The 13,746-nt window shown below is 44.5% G+C and overlaps 1 protein-coding gene and 2 non-coding genes across 3 annotated transcripts; 2 read left to right on the top strand and 1 right to left on the bottom strand.

The window, feature by feature from the left end:
* Positions 1–212: 212 nt before the first annotated feature.
* On the bottom strand, positions 213–2,928 carry LOC123051369 (probable beta-1,4-xylosyltransferase IRX9). The gene is made up of 3 exons (XM_044474236.1): positions 2,134–2,928; positions 1,257–1,503; positions 213–718 (listed from the first exon to the last, which is right to left on the bottom strand). The coding sequence occupies exons 1-3, from the start codon at positions 2,799–2,801 to the stop codon at positions 599–601; spliced, it is 1,035 nt and encodes a 344-aa protein (XP_044330171.1). The 5' UTR covers positions 2,802–2,928; the 3' UTR covers positions 213–598.
* An 833-nt stretch (positions 2,929–3,761) lies between these two features.
* TRNAA-AGC (transfer RNA alanine (anticodon AGC)) lies at positions 3,762–3,834 on the top strand. Its single transcript has one exon. It is a non-coding gene; the product is annotated as a tRNA-Ala (tRNA).
* Positions 3,835–12,291: 8,457 nt separating this feature from the next.
* TRNAA-AGC (transfer RNA alanine (anticodon AGC)) lies at positions 12,292–12,364 on the top strand. Its single transcript has one exon. It is a non-coding gene; the product is annotated as a tRNA-Ala (tRNA).
* The last annotated feature ends 1,382 nt before the right edge of the window (positions 12,365–13,746 follow it).

Genomic DNA, 13,746 nt, shown 5'->3' with positions numbered 1-13,746 from the left:
AGAAGTGTCCATAGGGCTTCCATGTTCCTGCAGCTTCGACGGTGATGAGGGGCTACCGGTGGCGCCATCCGAGCCAATTGATTTCTTACCTAGGCGAGATGGGATGCGGTGACTTTAACTAGGCAGAGAAGAGAGTGACTCGGTGAGAGAAGTGTGTAGCTCGGGACTAATATTACTACCTCCGTCCTGGTTTACTAGCCCCCCTCGTATTCTGGGTCATATTTTGACCATAATTTTAACAAATAAAATATATGTTATACGTAGCAAAAATAATATCATTGGAAATTACATTCAGACATGAATCCAATGATATTTTTTTTGATGACATGCATTCACATTTTGCAAGTCAAATACGTGGTCAAGCTTTGACCAAAATACGACGGGGACTAGTAAATCAGGACGGAGATAATACCATGCAATAAGTGATAACGTCTACTACCATCGCACCTGTGTATATTCGCCGATGCGCAGAGTAGACTTGTGCACTCATTAGGTCGCCCTGCTAGATGCGTAAAGTATGTCTAAATTTGGTGTGTGTTTAAATTTGTTGTTCTATGGCATGGCACATCATTCAACCAGTTAGCGTTAGTAACTGAATCTAGGTTGCGACGAACTGATCTCCGCGCCACACCATGATCTCCGAGCAATCCCGGTTGGGCATCCCCCTCGACTTGTTGTAATCCTCCGCAGCCAACCGCTGCACAAACTTTACGGAATCCTGAAAACAAAACATACATAGGCTTAGGCAAGACCGGGCCATGATAATGATTAATCGTTACTACTTCCGTTTCAAAATAATTGAAGTTTAGCTTTTTCTCAAAGTCAAATTTCATTAAGTTTGACCGAGTCTATACAAAAACATGTCAATATCTACACCATCAAATTTGCTTCATCGGATTCATTATGAAAAATATATTCTTATTATATCTAGTGTTTGATATTGTAGGTCTTAGCAGATTTTTCTATTGACTTGGTTAGACTTTAGGCAATCCTAGAACTTCAATTATTTTTGAACGAAGGGACTCTAGTGAAGATCGAGACAAACGGAAGCTAGTGAGGCGGTGCACGCCGCGCATGAATCACGGCCTTAGTTTATGTCCTGCCCCGGCCGTTCGTCTTGCCGGCGCACAGCAACAAAATTGACGGGGCAAATTTCACGGACGAAAAACCGCACGCTTTCGCGGCCGCTTTGACGACAAGGCCGCCGTCGCCGTGTGCGGAACCCCGGATTAAAAAGAGTTAATTTAGCACTGTACCTGTGAGGCGTCGGGCTCGGAGACGGGGAAGCTGTCCCACCGGCTCGGGTGCCAGAGCAGGGCGCTGCCGAACGCGAAGCGCGCCACGTCCAGCGTGCCGGCCGGCGGCCTCGCCCTCACCGTCGGCGCCCCAGCCGTGGAGAACCAGCCGGTGACCGCCCACGGCGAGCCGCCGCACACCGGCCCGTCCACCGTCGCCCTCCGCTCGCGCTCCGACACCGTCGCCACCGGCCACGCGCCGAGCGTCCTGCGCCATACATGTACACAGTGCACGTGTCAGTGGCACGTACCAAAAAGCGACGGCTAATGAATGAGTGAACAGTGTCAAATTGATTAAAGGTGGCCAATCATTCATCCATCCATGTTTCTCGGACTGGACGGCGCTGCCGACACTTGGGCGGGCGCTGAAGCAGAGGAGGCAGAGCATGGTCCGCACATGCATGGACGCGTTCGCTCGACAACACTGTACTGCTGGTGCTGCTGTGTGCTGTGGCATCCATCATGCCATGCCATCTAGCTATTCCTGGTCGATTCAAATCTGCGTCGTACACTATTATCACTGATCACCGTGGTCACCATGGACACCATGGCCTACTTCCAGTCTCATGCTTATTAACTGCTTGTCAACCATCAACTATTGTAATGTACGTGTCCTCAAACTCCACCGACACCGGCCAAACACTCACTATGCTAACAATGTTCAAGAATCAAGATCATGCATCCAGCTGCTAACTCACTATGCTAAAATGCGGTTTGTAATGGTGGTAGTGCTAAGATCATGCACACTGGTGAAAAGTGCGTGCACGATGCATGATCCGATCGATAGAACGACGAACTGACTAAAAGTTTAGGAGGCACGACGCGCGCGCGCACTCACCTGATCTGCCTGAGCTGGTCGAAGAAGCGGAGGTCGTAGACGTCGCCGAGGCCGGCGAAGAGCACGACACCGGCGAGCCGGTGCTCCTCCACGTGCTCCAGCGCCAGGTTCCGCTGGTGGTGCCGCTCCTTCCCCATGCCGACGCCGTCGGCCGTGAAGTTCTCCGGGTAGGCCAGGTGCCGGTACGCCACCCCGGCGCCGCGCAGCAGGCGCGCCGTGGGCAGCGCGTCCGCCGCCGGCTCCACCACGAGCCACAGCACCGGCGGGGGCACGAGCCTGAGCGCGTGCGCGGCGCGCGTCAGCCCCGCGGCGCGCCGCTCCGGGTCGGACCGCTCGGTGGCCGTCACCACCAGCAGCAGCTGGGGCTGCCGCAGCGGCTCCAGCGCCGGCGGCCCCGGCGCCGGCGAGGGGAGGACGGCGACGTGGACGCGCCCGTCCCGCAGCTGCCGCTGCTGCTGCCGGAGCAGGAGCACGGCGCGGTCGAAGGCGCCGTCGACGGCGTGGAGTGCGCGGGAGACGTGGGCGGAGGCGGCGGCGGTCCAGCGGGCGGCCGGGGCGAGGCCGGCGAGGAGGCCGACGAGGAAGCAGAGGGAGGCGTGCAGCATGGCCCGACGGAGCAGCAGCGGCCGCCTCGCCCGCGGCTTCCTCGCCTTCTTCGGCGACGCCATGAGCGGCAGCGGCAGCTTAGGAGCTAGTGATGTGTGTTTGGTGAGCGAGTGTCAGTGTGAGCGAGTGTGATCGGGTGCCGCTTGGGTTCTGGGTGGAGTGGAAATGATTCCATCCAAGTTGGACTTTGGTCTGGGATCGTGGATGGATGCATCGGCCAAATCTCGACTGACGCGTACACGTGGCCGGCACGCCGGGCTCAGAGCAGAGCGCTGCACATCCCATTTTTTACTCTGCTGTCCGCTGGCAATGCTGCGCATTTCATAGCAGAAACACAGGTTAATCTGTCGGATTTAGCTGGGATGAATCGCATGCTTAATCATAAAATCCAATTCAGGTATGCAGTAGATAGTGATGCGAGGTATAGGCCAGTCGAGTCACCGTCTCCCGCCGTGCACTCAAGGGCAAACGACGCGATCCATGCTCTGCTCCCCCGTCGGCGATGCAATTTTGTCCGTCGACCTCCTTGTCAGTCGTTGGGGTACTTGGCTTTCAGACAGCAGTACCGATCGAGTACGGACGCGGTACTGGTGGCGACACTGTGCCTGCAATCAATGCACGCTTTCGTTCCCGTTTGGTCTGGTCGTCGGTTTGATCGGCGACTTGGTTTACTTCTTCTGTACACTGTACTACTCCTGTTACAGAAAGGAACTTATTTTTACAGAAAGGAAAGCGAACTTACTCATGCTGATAGATAGACCTTGGCATCTTCAGTTGATGCCAAGAGCAGAGATTGGCATCATACGTAGTACATGGCTTGCTTTCGTTCCCTATTGAATGAACCAAACAGGATTCGGTTTCAGATACTCGACTGAGCATATCAGCAGGAACAGTAGAGCGTATCCAAGGGATCAGGGAAGCAGAAGAAGAGTATTCTTTTCCGTGTCCTGCAGAAATAGATCTGCCGTTAGATCTCAGAACGTCCTGATATATAGTGTTATGGTTCCAAATTCTAACAACTTGGGGATGTAGCTCAGATGGTAGAGCGCTCGCTTAGCATGCGAGAGGTATGGGGATCGATACCCCACTTCTCCAAAAACATTTTCTTTTTTTGGGGGATGCTAGGGCTTTTTTTTGGGGGGATGCTAGGGCTTAACTACGAGATCAAGCAGCAAGTATAACTACCCTCTTTGTCATAATTTTATCAATCAGGATAAAAGAGAGCTCATATTATTATCAATAAGGGTATAAAAAGAGCTCCAAACTGGGTTGTCTCCGTGCAAAACCTCTTGATGCTATCGCAAAGATCAACATCCTGGATCACATGCTTCCTGTTGGTTTTAAGCGAGATGTACAGTCGACTGGATACTCGTTGAACCTACTGAACCTGAACCATGGACAGAATTACACTAGTAGAAAAAGGGTCAAATATGAGACACATTAGCGTCGGTATGGGGATCGATACCCCACTTCTCCAAAAACATTTTCTTTTTTTGGGGGATGCTAGGGCTTTTTTTTGGGGGGATGCTAGGGCTTAACTACGAGATCAAGCAGCAAGTATAACTACCCTCTTTGTCATAATTTTATCAATCAGGATAAAAGAGAGCTCATATTATTATCAATAAGGGTATAAAAAGAGCTCCAAACTGGGTTGTCTCCGTGCAAAACCTCTTGATGCTATCGCAAAGATCAACATCCTGGATCACATGCTTCCTGTTGGTTTTAAGCGAGATGTACAGTCGATTGGATACTCGTTGAACCTACTGAACCTGAACCATGGACAGAATTACACTAGTAGAAAAAGGGTCAAATATGAGACACATTAGCGTCGGTATGGGGATCGATACCCCACTTCTCCAAAAACATTTTCTTTTTTTGGGGGATGCTAGGGCTTTTTTTTGGGGGGATGCTAGGGCTTAACTACGAGATCAAGCAGCAAGTATAACTACCCTCTTTGTCATAATTTTATCAATCAGGATAAAAGAGAGCTCATATTATTATCAATAAGGGTATAAAAAGAGCTCCAAACTGGGTTGTCTCCGTGCAAAACCTCTTGATGCTATCGCAAAGATCAACATCCTGGATCACATGCTTCCTGTTGGTTTTAAGCGAGATGTACAGTCGACTGGATACTCGTTGAACCTACTGAACCTGAACCATGGACAGAATTACACTAGTAGAAAAAGGGTCAAATATGAGACACATTAGCGTCGGTTTGCATTTGAGCCGGCACTAATGGACAAATATGAGACACATTAGCGTCGGTTTGCATTTGAGCCGGCACTAATGTGTCCATTAGTGCCGGTTCAAACGGCTAGGCAGAAGAAGATTTTTAGTACCGGTTCATGCCACGAACCGGTACTAAAGAGAATGGGGCCCGGCCAGCACCTTTAGTACCGGTTCGTGGCACGAACCGATAGTAAAGAGGTTGTGGCAGGCTGTTTTTAGTCCCACCTCGCTCCCCTAGCAAGATTTTTACCACCTTAAATATGTTACTTCTCAAACTATCACAAGCACTTGGTCTTCATTGAACTCTATGTGTAGAATTTGTGGTCGCAATATGAGTCTTCACCGGTTTCTAAACCGTTGAGGACTCATATTGACAATTCAGATTGTACACAAAAAGATCATTGATAATCAATGTATTTTTTATGATAATCATCTCGTGTACAAACTGGACGCACGTCGTGTACAAACTGGACAATCTCTTTCAGAGTATCAGAGTTTCGGACGAGAACTCATCTGTTACACGGGCACTTCAATGTTTTTTAAACTTATTTGAACTTCAAACTGGGTTGTCTCCGTGCAAAACCTCTTGATGCTATCGCAAAGATCAACATCCTGGATCACATGCTTCCTGTTGGTTTTAAGCGAGATGTACAGTCGACTGGATACTCGTTGAACCTACTGAACCTGAACCATGGACAGAATTACACTAGTAGAAAAAGGGTCAAATATGAGACACATTAGCGTCGGTTTGCATTTGAGCCGGCACTAATGGACAAATATGAGACACATTAGCGTCGGTTTGCATTTGAGCCGGCACTAATGTGTCCATTAGTGCCGGTTCAAACGGCTAGGCAGAAGAAGATTTTTAGTACCGGTTCATGCCACGAACCGGTACTAAAGAGAATGGGGCCCGGCCAGCACCTTTAGTACCGGTTCGTGGCACGAACCGGTAGTAAAGAGGTTGTGGCAGGCTGTTTTTAGTCCCACCTCGCTCCCCTAGCAAGATTTTTACCACCTTAAATATGTTACTTCTCAAACTATCACAAGCACTTGGTCTTCATTGAACTCTATGTGTAGAATTTGTGGTCGCAATATGAGTCTTCACCGGTTTCTAAACCGTTGAGGACTCATATTGACAATTCAGATTGTACACAAAAAGATCATTGATAATCAATGTATTTTTTATGATAATCATCTCGTGTACAAACTGGACGCACGTCGTGTACAAACTGGACAATCTCTTTCAGAGTATCAGAGTTTCGGACGAGAACTCATCTGTTACACGGGCACTTCAATGTTTTTTAAACTTATTTGAACTCCAGCCTATTTTTGCGTTCAGTATGCATCATTCAAAGCGACGTCATCAATTTCCAACACGTTCTGACATCATTTGCTGTTTTTCAGTCATTTACCGATTTGTTTAGAGAGCTAAATGACCGTGAAATTGAAAATCACTACAAAATGAACTCTGAAAATGTTGGAACTTGGCATGGTATCATCATTTCACCCGCATAGCATGTGCAAAAGAGTAGAGAGGGTCACGGCAAAAACTGGACGCACCTCGTGTACAAACTGGACAATCTCTTTCGGAGTATCAGGGTTTCGGACGAGAACTCATCTGTTACACGGGCACTTCAATGTTTTTTAAACTTATTTGAACTCCAGCCTATTTTTGCGTTCAGTATGCATCATTCAAAGCGACGTCATCAATTTCCAACACGTTCTGACATCATTTGCTGTTTTTCAGTCATTTACCGATTTGTTTAGAGAGCTAAATGACGGTGAAATTGAAAATCACTACAAAATGAACTCTGAAAATGTTGGAACTTGGCATGGTATCATTATTTCACCCGCATAGCATGTGCAAAAGAGTAGAGAGGGTCACGGCGAAAACTGGACGCACCTCGTGTACAAACTGGACAATCTCTTTGGGAGTATCAGTGTTTCGGACGAGAACTCATCTGTTACACGGGCACTTCAATGTTTTTTAAACTTATTTGAACTCCAGCCTATTTTTGCGTTCAGTATGCATCATTCAAAGCGACGTCATCAATTTCCAACACGTTCTGACATCATTTGCTGTTTTTCAGTCATTTACCGATTTGTCTAGAGAGCTAAATGACGGTGAAATTGAAAATCACTACAAAATGAACTCTGAAAATGTTGGAACTTGGCATGGTATCATCATTTCACCCGCATAGCATGTGCAAAAGAGTAGAGAGGGTCACGGCGAAAACTGGACGCACCTCATGTACAAACTGGACAATCTCTTTCGGAGTATCAGGGTTTCGTACGAGAACTCATCTTTTACACGGGCACTTCAATGTTTTTTAAACTTATTTGAACTCCAGCCTATTTTTGCGTTCAGTATGCATCATTCAAAGCGACGTCATCAATTTCCAACATGTTCTGACATCATTTGTTGTTTTTGCAGGCTCACAGGGCAGCGCGCCGAAGTTAGGCCCAGAAGCCTGCTATATAGAGAAGTTCGAAGGAGCAGCCGCGGCTGGGTTTATAAACCAGTGCGGCTGCCCTTCGCTCGACGAGGTGGGAGTAAACATTGTGCACCACCGGTGGCAGCGCACAACCATTAGTACCGGTTGGTGGCTCCAACCGGTACTAATGAGTGGGCCTTTAGTACCGGTTGGAGCCACGAACCGGTACTAAAGGGGCAGTTTCCCGCCCCTTGGCCTGGCGAAAATTGGCCTTTAGTACCGGTTGGTGGCTCCAACCGGTACTAAAGGCCCCTCCTATATATATGGCACTTACGAAAAATTCAGTTTCATCGACCACCACTTCTTCTCCAACTACTTCGCGCGACATCGCCACCGCCGCCGCGCCGTCGCCCATCGCACGCCGTCACCGCCGTCGCCCCTGCTGCCCGTCGCCGCCGCCCCGTACTACGTCGCCGTGTCGATCGCGCCGTCGCCCCGGCCCGCCGCTCGTCGTCGCGCCGTCCCCGTCGCATCGCCGCCCGTATGCCGCCGCCCCCCACTCGTACACACACACACATATACACACACATACACACACACACAGACACACACACACACACACATATTGTTTTTACTTATTTTCTATTTTCTGTTGTTTAGATTAACGTTAGATAAATTACGTAGATAAGAATGTTAGAATGTTAATGTTAGATGAATTATATGGAAAAGATGTTAAATATTAATGTCAATTTTAGATGAATTAGCTAGATATTAATTAGGTATATATATGAGATTTGAACTAGTTGAATTAATATAACTAGTTTATTTTTAGTATGAAAATTAATAGAACAAGTTTATTTTTAGTAAGAAAAATTTAGGTATATGAGATTATTTGAACTAGTTGAATATATATAACTAGTTTATTTTTAGTAAATGCTTAGTTGAACTAGTTGAATTAGTAGAACTAGTTTATTTTTAGTAAGAAAATTTAGTTATGTGAGATTTGATGATCTAATTAAAATATTACTATATATATATAGCTACTTTATATATTTTAGTAAGAAAATTAATAGAACTAGTTTATTTTTAGTAAATTCTTAGTTGAGTTAGTTGAATTAATAGAACTAGTTTATTTTTAGTAAGAAAATGTAGCTATCTGAGATTTGATTATCTAATTAAAATATTACTATATAGAACTAGCTACTTTATTTTAGTAAGAAAATTAATAGAACAAGTTTATTTTTATTAAATGCTTAGTTGAATTAATAGAACTAGTTGAACTAATAGAAGTAGTTGAATTAATAGAACTAGTAAGTGTTTAATGTTTCACCTATATGAACATAGGAAATGTCGTCTGACGACGAAAAAGATTTCATTAAGTGCGAATACTGTAAAGACCAGCGCAGCCTGTGCGACAGAAATTTTCTTCTTGATGATAGGCGCTTCAGCATCAAGCTGGATGAGACCTTCGAAGTGGATACAATATGTCACAACGACAAGTCTTTTTTCGTAATTAAGCATGACTTATATATGCTTCATTTGCTTCAACTTATAATTTTAAATTTTCACTATTCTACTAGCGCATCCCCTGCCATGCAAGAATTTTTGTCTTGGATAAGATAGGTTTCAGTGCTATGGAAACTATGGAGGTAAAGAGAGTTTACCTGAAGACCGAGCATGGTTATACTTTCAACGTCAAATTATACAATGCAGACACGTACACCTATTTTGAATGCAAAACTTGGCAAGCACTATGCAAGGCTTATGCATTTGAGCCTGATATGGTTATCACCTTTGATATTCGTCCGGAAGATGATATTGAAGGTAATAGAGACATCTGGGTCGATGTGCAGACGCCTCCAGTTCTACCATTATGTGAGTTTCTCAACCATATTTATGTCTTTGATATTGTTTATTCAAAAATAGTTGACAACTAATTTCTATTGACAGCTTATTTCCATTCAAGCAAACATGTCCGGCGCTTGGTAGACAGGACCTACTACTGTCCCGGAGCTGAACTAAACTGCGAGGAGATAAGTCATTATGTTTCTTGGCTTGAGGATCTTCATACTGTCAAGACAAATTTTCTTCCTGCACTTAGAAATGTTAGTACTCAAAACGTGCGACCAATAGTGACCGTATTGAACTACGGTCACATCTATTTACGAAAGATGGTAAGATTTTTACTATTTGTCCTCAGTGCATCTTTTGCATACATTTTTTTGGTAAACTTTCATTGCTAAGTATATTAATTACTATACGATGTTCTTCAACAGGGACTCCCGATGACAGTTGTGCGTCAGTGGATCGAGACTAAAGGTCAGATGTCAATGGTTAGCTTACGACCAAGATATCCTACATTGCACATGAGTGCATTCCGGATTTCTTAAAGCGATGAATGCTTAATAGTGAAAGATTGGAGCAAAATTGTTAACGATCCCAGCAGAGAAGTACTAGGGGGCAGCAATAATGAGAAGCGCATCCCACGATTACGAGACAGGTTCATCTGCATGCTCCAGTATGATGAATCAGGAGAGCTATACATGTTCTATGCTATTTTACCTGAGAGAGAGCAGCAGGAGTGATTTAGCTAGTTCATGCTCTTAGTACTTTTGTCCTCTCATGTCCGTGTTCTTCGTCCTGAACTTAATCTCAAAGGGTGATTTGCTTTTGTGGTGTTATGAACGCTTATAATATCATGACCATGTTGAACTCGATGATATCTTTGCTTCTGGTACAAGTGAATGTTTTTTCTTTAAGCTAGTGTTGGTGCTGATTAGATAGCGGTAATGAATATGATGATTAAACAGTGGTAATGACGACTATGATGATTTTTAGCTAGCTAATTTACTATTGTTGATGATATGATGCAAGAGTTTTTATATTAATATGATGATGATGATGATGAGTTATTATATCATTTATAAAAGAAACCGCAGATTAGTTTCAGCTGGATGGATCCTAACTAAGTGATCAAGTATATGCCATATCCATATTATACTTGATCACTTAATTATAGGTGATCAAGTATAATATGAATATGGCATATACTTGATCACTTAGCTAGGATCCACATGCATCGAGTCGAAACTAATCTGCGGTACTTTCACCTAATGATTTAACAACTAAAATAATCACTAAATTAAATTGAAAACACAAAATTAAAGAAAAATAAAAAATAATACCAAAACACCCCCAAACATTTAACCGGTACTAATGTCCTGCACGCACCCGGGCCTGGCTCGTGCCACATGGTGGCACTTTAGCGCCGGTTCGTGATGAACCGATACTAAAGGGGGGGACCTTTAGTCCCCACTCTTTAGTGCCGGTTGTGGAACCGACACTAAAGGCCCTTACGAACCGGCGCTAAAGCCCGGTTCTGCACTAGTGTTACTTCACTGCTCTTAATCTGCCGCCCGCGCACACTGGAATAACACAAATGAAGCTACATCTGGTCGGGGGGAGCACCGGTGGCCACCCTCATGGGTCATGACGGGTGGGGTTCTCGGACCGGACACCATCTACATAGTGCACCATTCATGGAGGGCAACTTATCAATCTTGAGCCACTATTCCAATTTATTCGGTGTTCTTCTATGAATCCAAGTACACGATGACATGTATTTATATGTTAGCTTCAAGAAACAAAATATCAGGAGAAAGAAAAATCTTTATTCGAATTCGAAGGTTACTTTCATCGAAGTGTTAAAACTCACGAGAAAGTTGCACACTTTTATCACCAAAATTCAGTGTGTTTAAGGGTATAGTGATTATTATGTTTTAATCCTAATGGTAGATCCATAAAAGCATGGTAGGATACTGCATTTTAGTCTACTGTAAAAAGCACAACCCCAAGAAAACCAGCATGGTGGGGGTAATGCGCGTTGGACGATCCGGTGTTTAATTATGCTTGAACAGATTTCTGCTACCTCGTGTCATAGTTTAAGCAGACAATAAGCAATCGAGATGACTACATGAAGACTCTACTCGGTGGTATGGCCTGAATCTGAATAATCAGCACAAGTTGCTTGCTTCAAGAGACTACTGTCAGTCCAGTAACACAGACTCGATAACTATTTATCTATCACCAACCCAACTTTTGAGACTGTTATGACCGTTGCCGAATGATTTCTCTTACCCCTGTCAATTGTGGCCCAGTACTTGCTGGTTGTCCCAGAGAATTTGTGTTGCAGCTTATTTTGTTCCCCGATATCTTCTAGTCTTTGTATATGAAGTTACTTGTATACAGTTCTGCTCCCTTCATGTAGATTACTTGTATACAGTCTTAGTCTGGTGCACTGGAGTTGCCCCAGTGAACAATGGATCCGTCGTACGTTTAGTAGTACGCCGTTGAATTTCACCGGCTGTGATGTTCCTCTTTGTTCCCAATGGGAGAAAACAATGCATCAAATGATCTTCTTTTGTAGAAGATCACAGTTTTAGGATCTTTTGAGCAGTTGAAGGCACTCTTGTGTTATAAGGAGTGTATTTAAGGGTATAGCGACTGTGAAAGGAAGCTATTCACTAGCCTAGTATATTCCTAGAGAATATATAAATTGGCATCTTGAATTGATGCTAGGCTTTCGTCCCTTTTCGAATGAACCAAACATGGTTCTTTATTCTTTTTCTGTGGCCTGCAAAATACTTTCTCCGTCAGGAATTACTTGTCACTCAAACGTTCTTTATTTTTTTTTCTATGGCCTGCAAAATACTTTCTCCATCAGGAATTACTTGTCACTCAAACAGATGTATCTTGCATTGAAATACGTCTAAATACATCAATTTCAGTGACAACTAATTCAGGACTAAGGTAGTAGATCTGATGTTGGACGCCGAACGTTGTGCTTCTATTTGAATATATACATTCTGTTTTGAAACGATCATCACTTGGGGATGTAGCTCAGATGGTAGAGCGCTCGCTTAGCATGCGAGAGGTATGGGGATCGATACCCCACTTCTCCAAATATTTTTTATGCTCTCGCTTAACTTCGAGATCAAGCAGAGAGTAGCAACTCTGTCAAGCATTTTTGTCATCTTTTTTATCAGTTGGGGTAAAGGAGAGCTCCAAACTGGGTTGTCTCCCTGCAAGAACTTAGTGATTCTATCGCAAAAATCAACATCCTGGATAAGATCAAATGCTTCATTTCCTGTTAGTTCTAAAGTACATGTAAAGTGGATTGGACTGGATACCCTCTGAACCTGAACCATGGACAACATTGCTTCCCTGTTCTTCATCTGGTCAGGGGGGGAGCACCAGCTGTCACCCTCAGGGCGGGTGCGGGTGAGGTATGGGGATCGATACCCCACTTCTCCAAATATTTTTTATGCTCTCGCTTAACTTCGAGATCAAGCAGAGAGTAGCAACTCTGTCAAGCATTTTTGTCATCTTTTTTATCAGTTGGGGTAAAGGAGAGCTCCAAACTGGGTTGTCTCCCTGCAAGAACTTAGTGATTCTATCGCAAAAATCAACATCCTGGATAAGATCAAATGCTTCATTTCCTGTTAGTTCTAAAGTACATGTAAAGTGGATTGGACTGGATACCCTCTGAACCTGAACCATGGACAACATTGCTTCCCTGTTCTTCATCTGGTCAGGGGGGGAGCACCAGCTGTCACCCTCAGGGCGGGTGCGGGTGCGGTTCTCGGACCGACACCGTCTAGATACTGTGCCATTCATGGAGGCCATCTTATCAGTCTCGAGCCTCCATTTCCGTTTGTCACACTTGGTTGTATTCTGGGAAGAAAAAGTCAGGTTAATGGGTAATTTTTTTCAGGAGACTACCCGGTGGTCTGGCCTGAATCTGAACAATTAAATCTTATGATACAATTGCACAACATAAGATGGAAGTAGTGATTAATTATGCTTTAACAACAATTGACATGAGAATTCTACTCGGTTGTCAGGCCTGAATCTGAATAACCAACACATGTTGCTTGCTTCAGGAGACTATTGTCAGTTCTTGAACACAGACTCAATAACTATTCATCTATTCCAAATTAACCTATATTTCTGAACACACTAGCTTCTGAGACTGAGACTGTTATGAGCGAAAATAAAATTATGATAATTGTGACGTGTTTCTCCCATTGCTGAATGATTTCCCTTATCCCTGTCAACTGTAGCTCAGTACTCGGTGGTTGTCCCAAGAATCCGTGTTGCAGCTGCTTTTGTTCCCCGATATTTCCTCGTCTTTGTACTATATGAACTTACTTATATACAGTTTTGCTCCCTTCATGTGGACTACTTCTGTGCAGTCTTAGTTAGGTGCACTGGACCTGCTCTAGTGAACCATGGACCGTCGTTTTGTAGTACGCTATTCAAGTTGATCAGCTGTGAGCCTGTG

Source organism: Triticum aestivum, chromosome 2D (genome assembly GCF_018294505.1).
Source record: "Triticum aestivum cultivar Chinese Spring chromosome 2D, IWGSC CS RefSeq v2.1, whole genome shotgun sequence".
In the NCBI taxonomy this organism is placed as follows: Eukaryota; Viridiplantae; Streptophyta; class Magnoliopsida; order Poales; family Poaceae; genus Triticum; species Triticum aestivum.
This window is presented reverse-complemented; position numbering and strand designations above follow the sequence as displayed.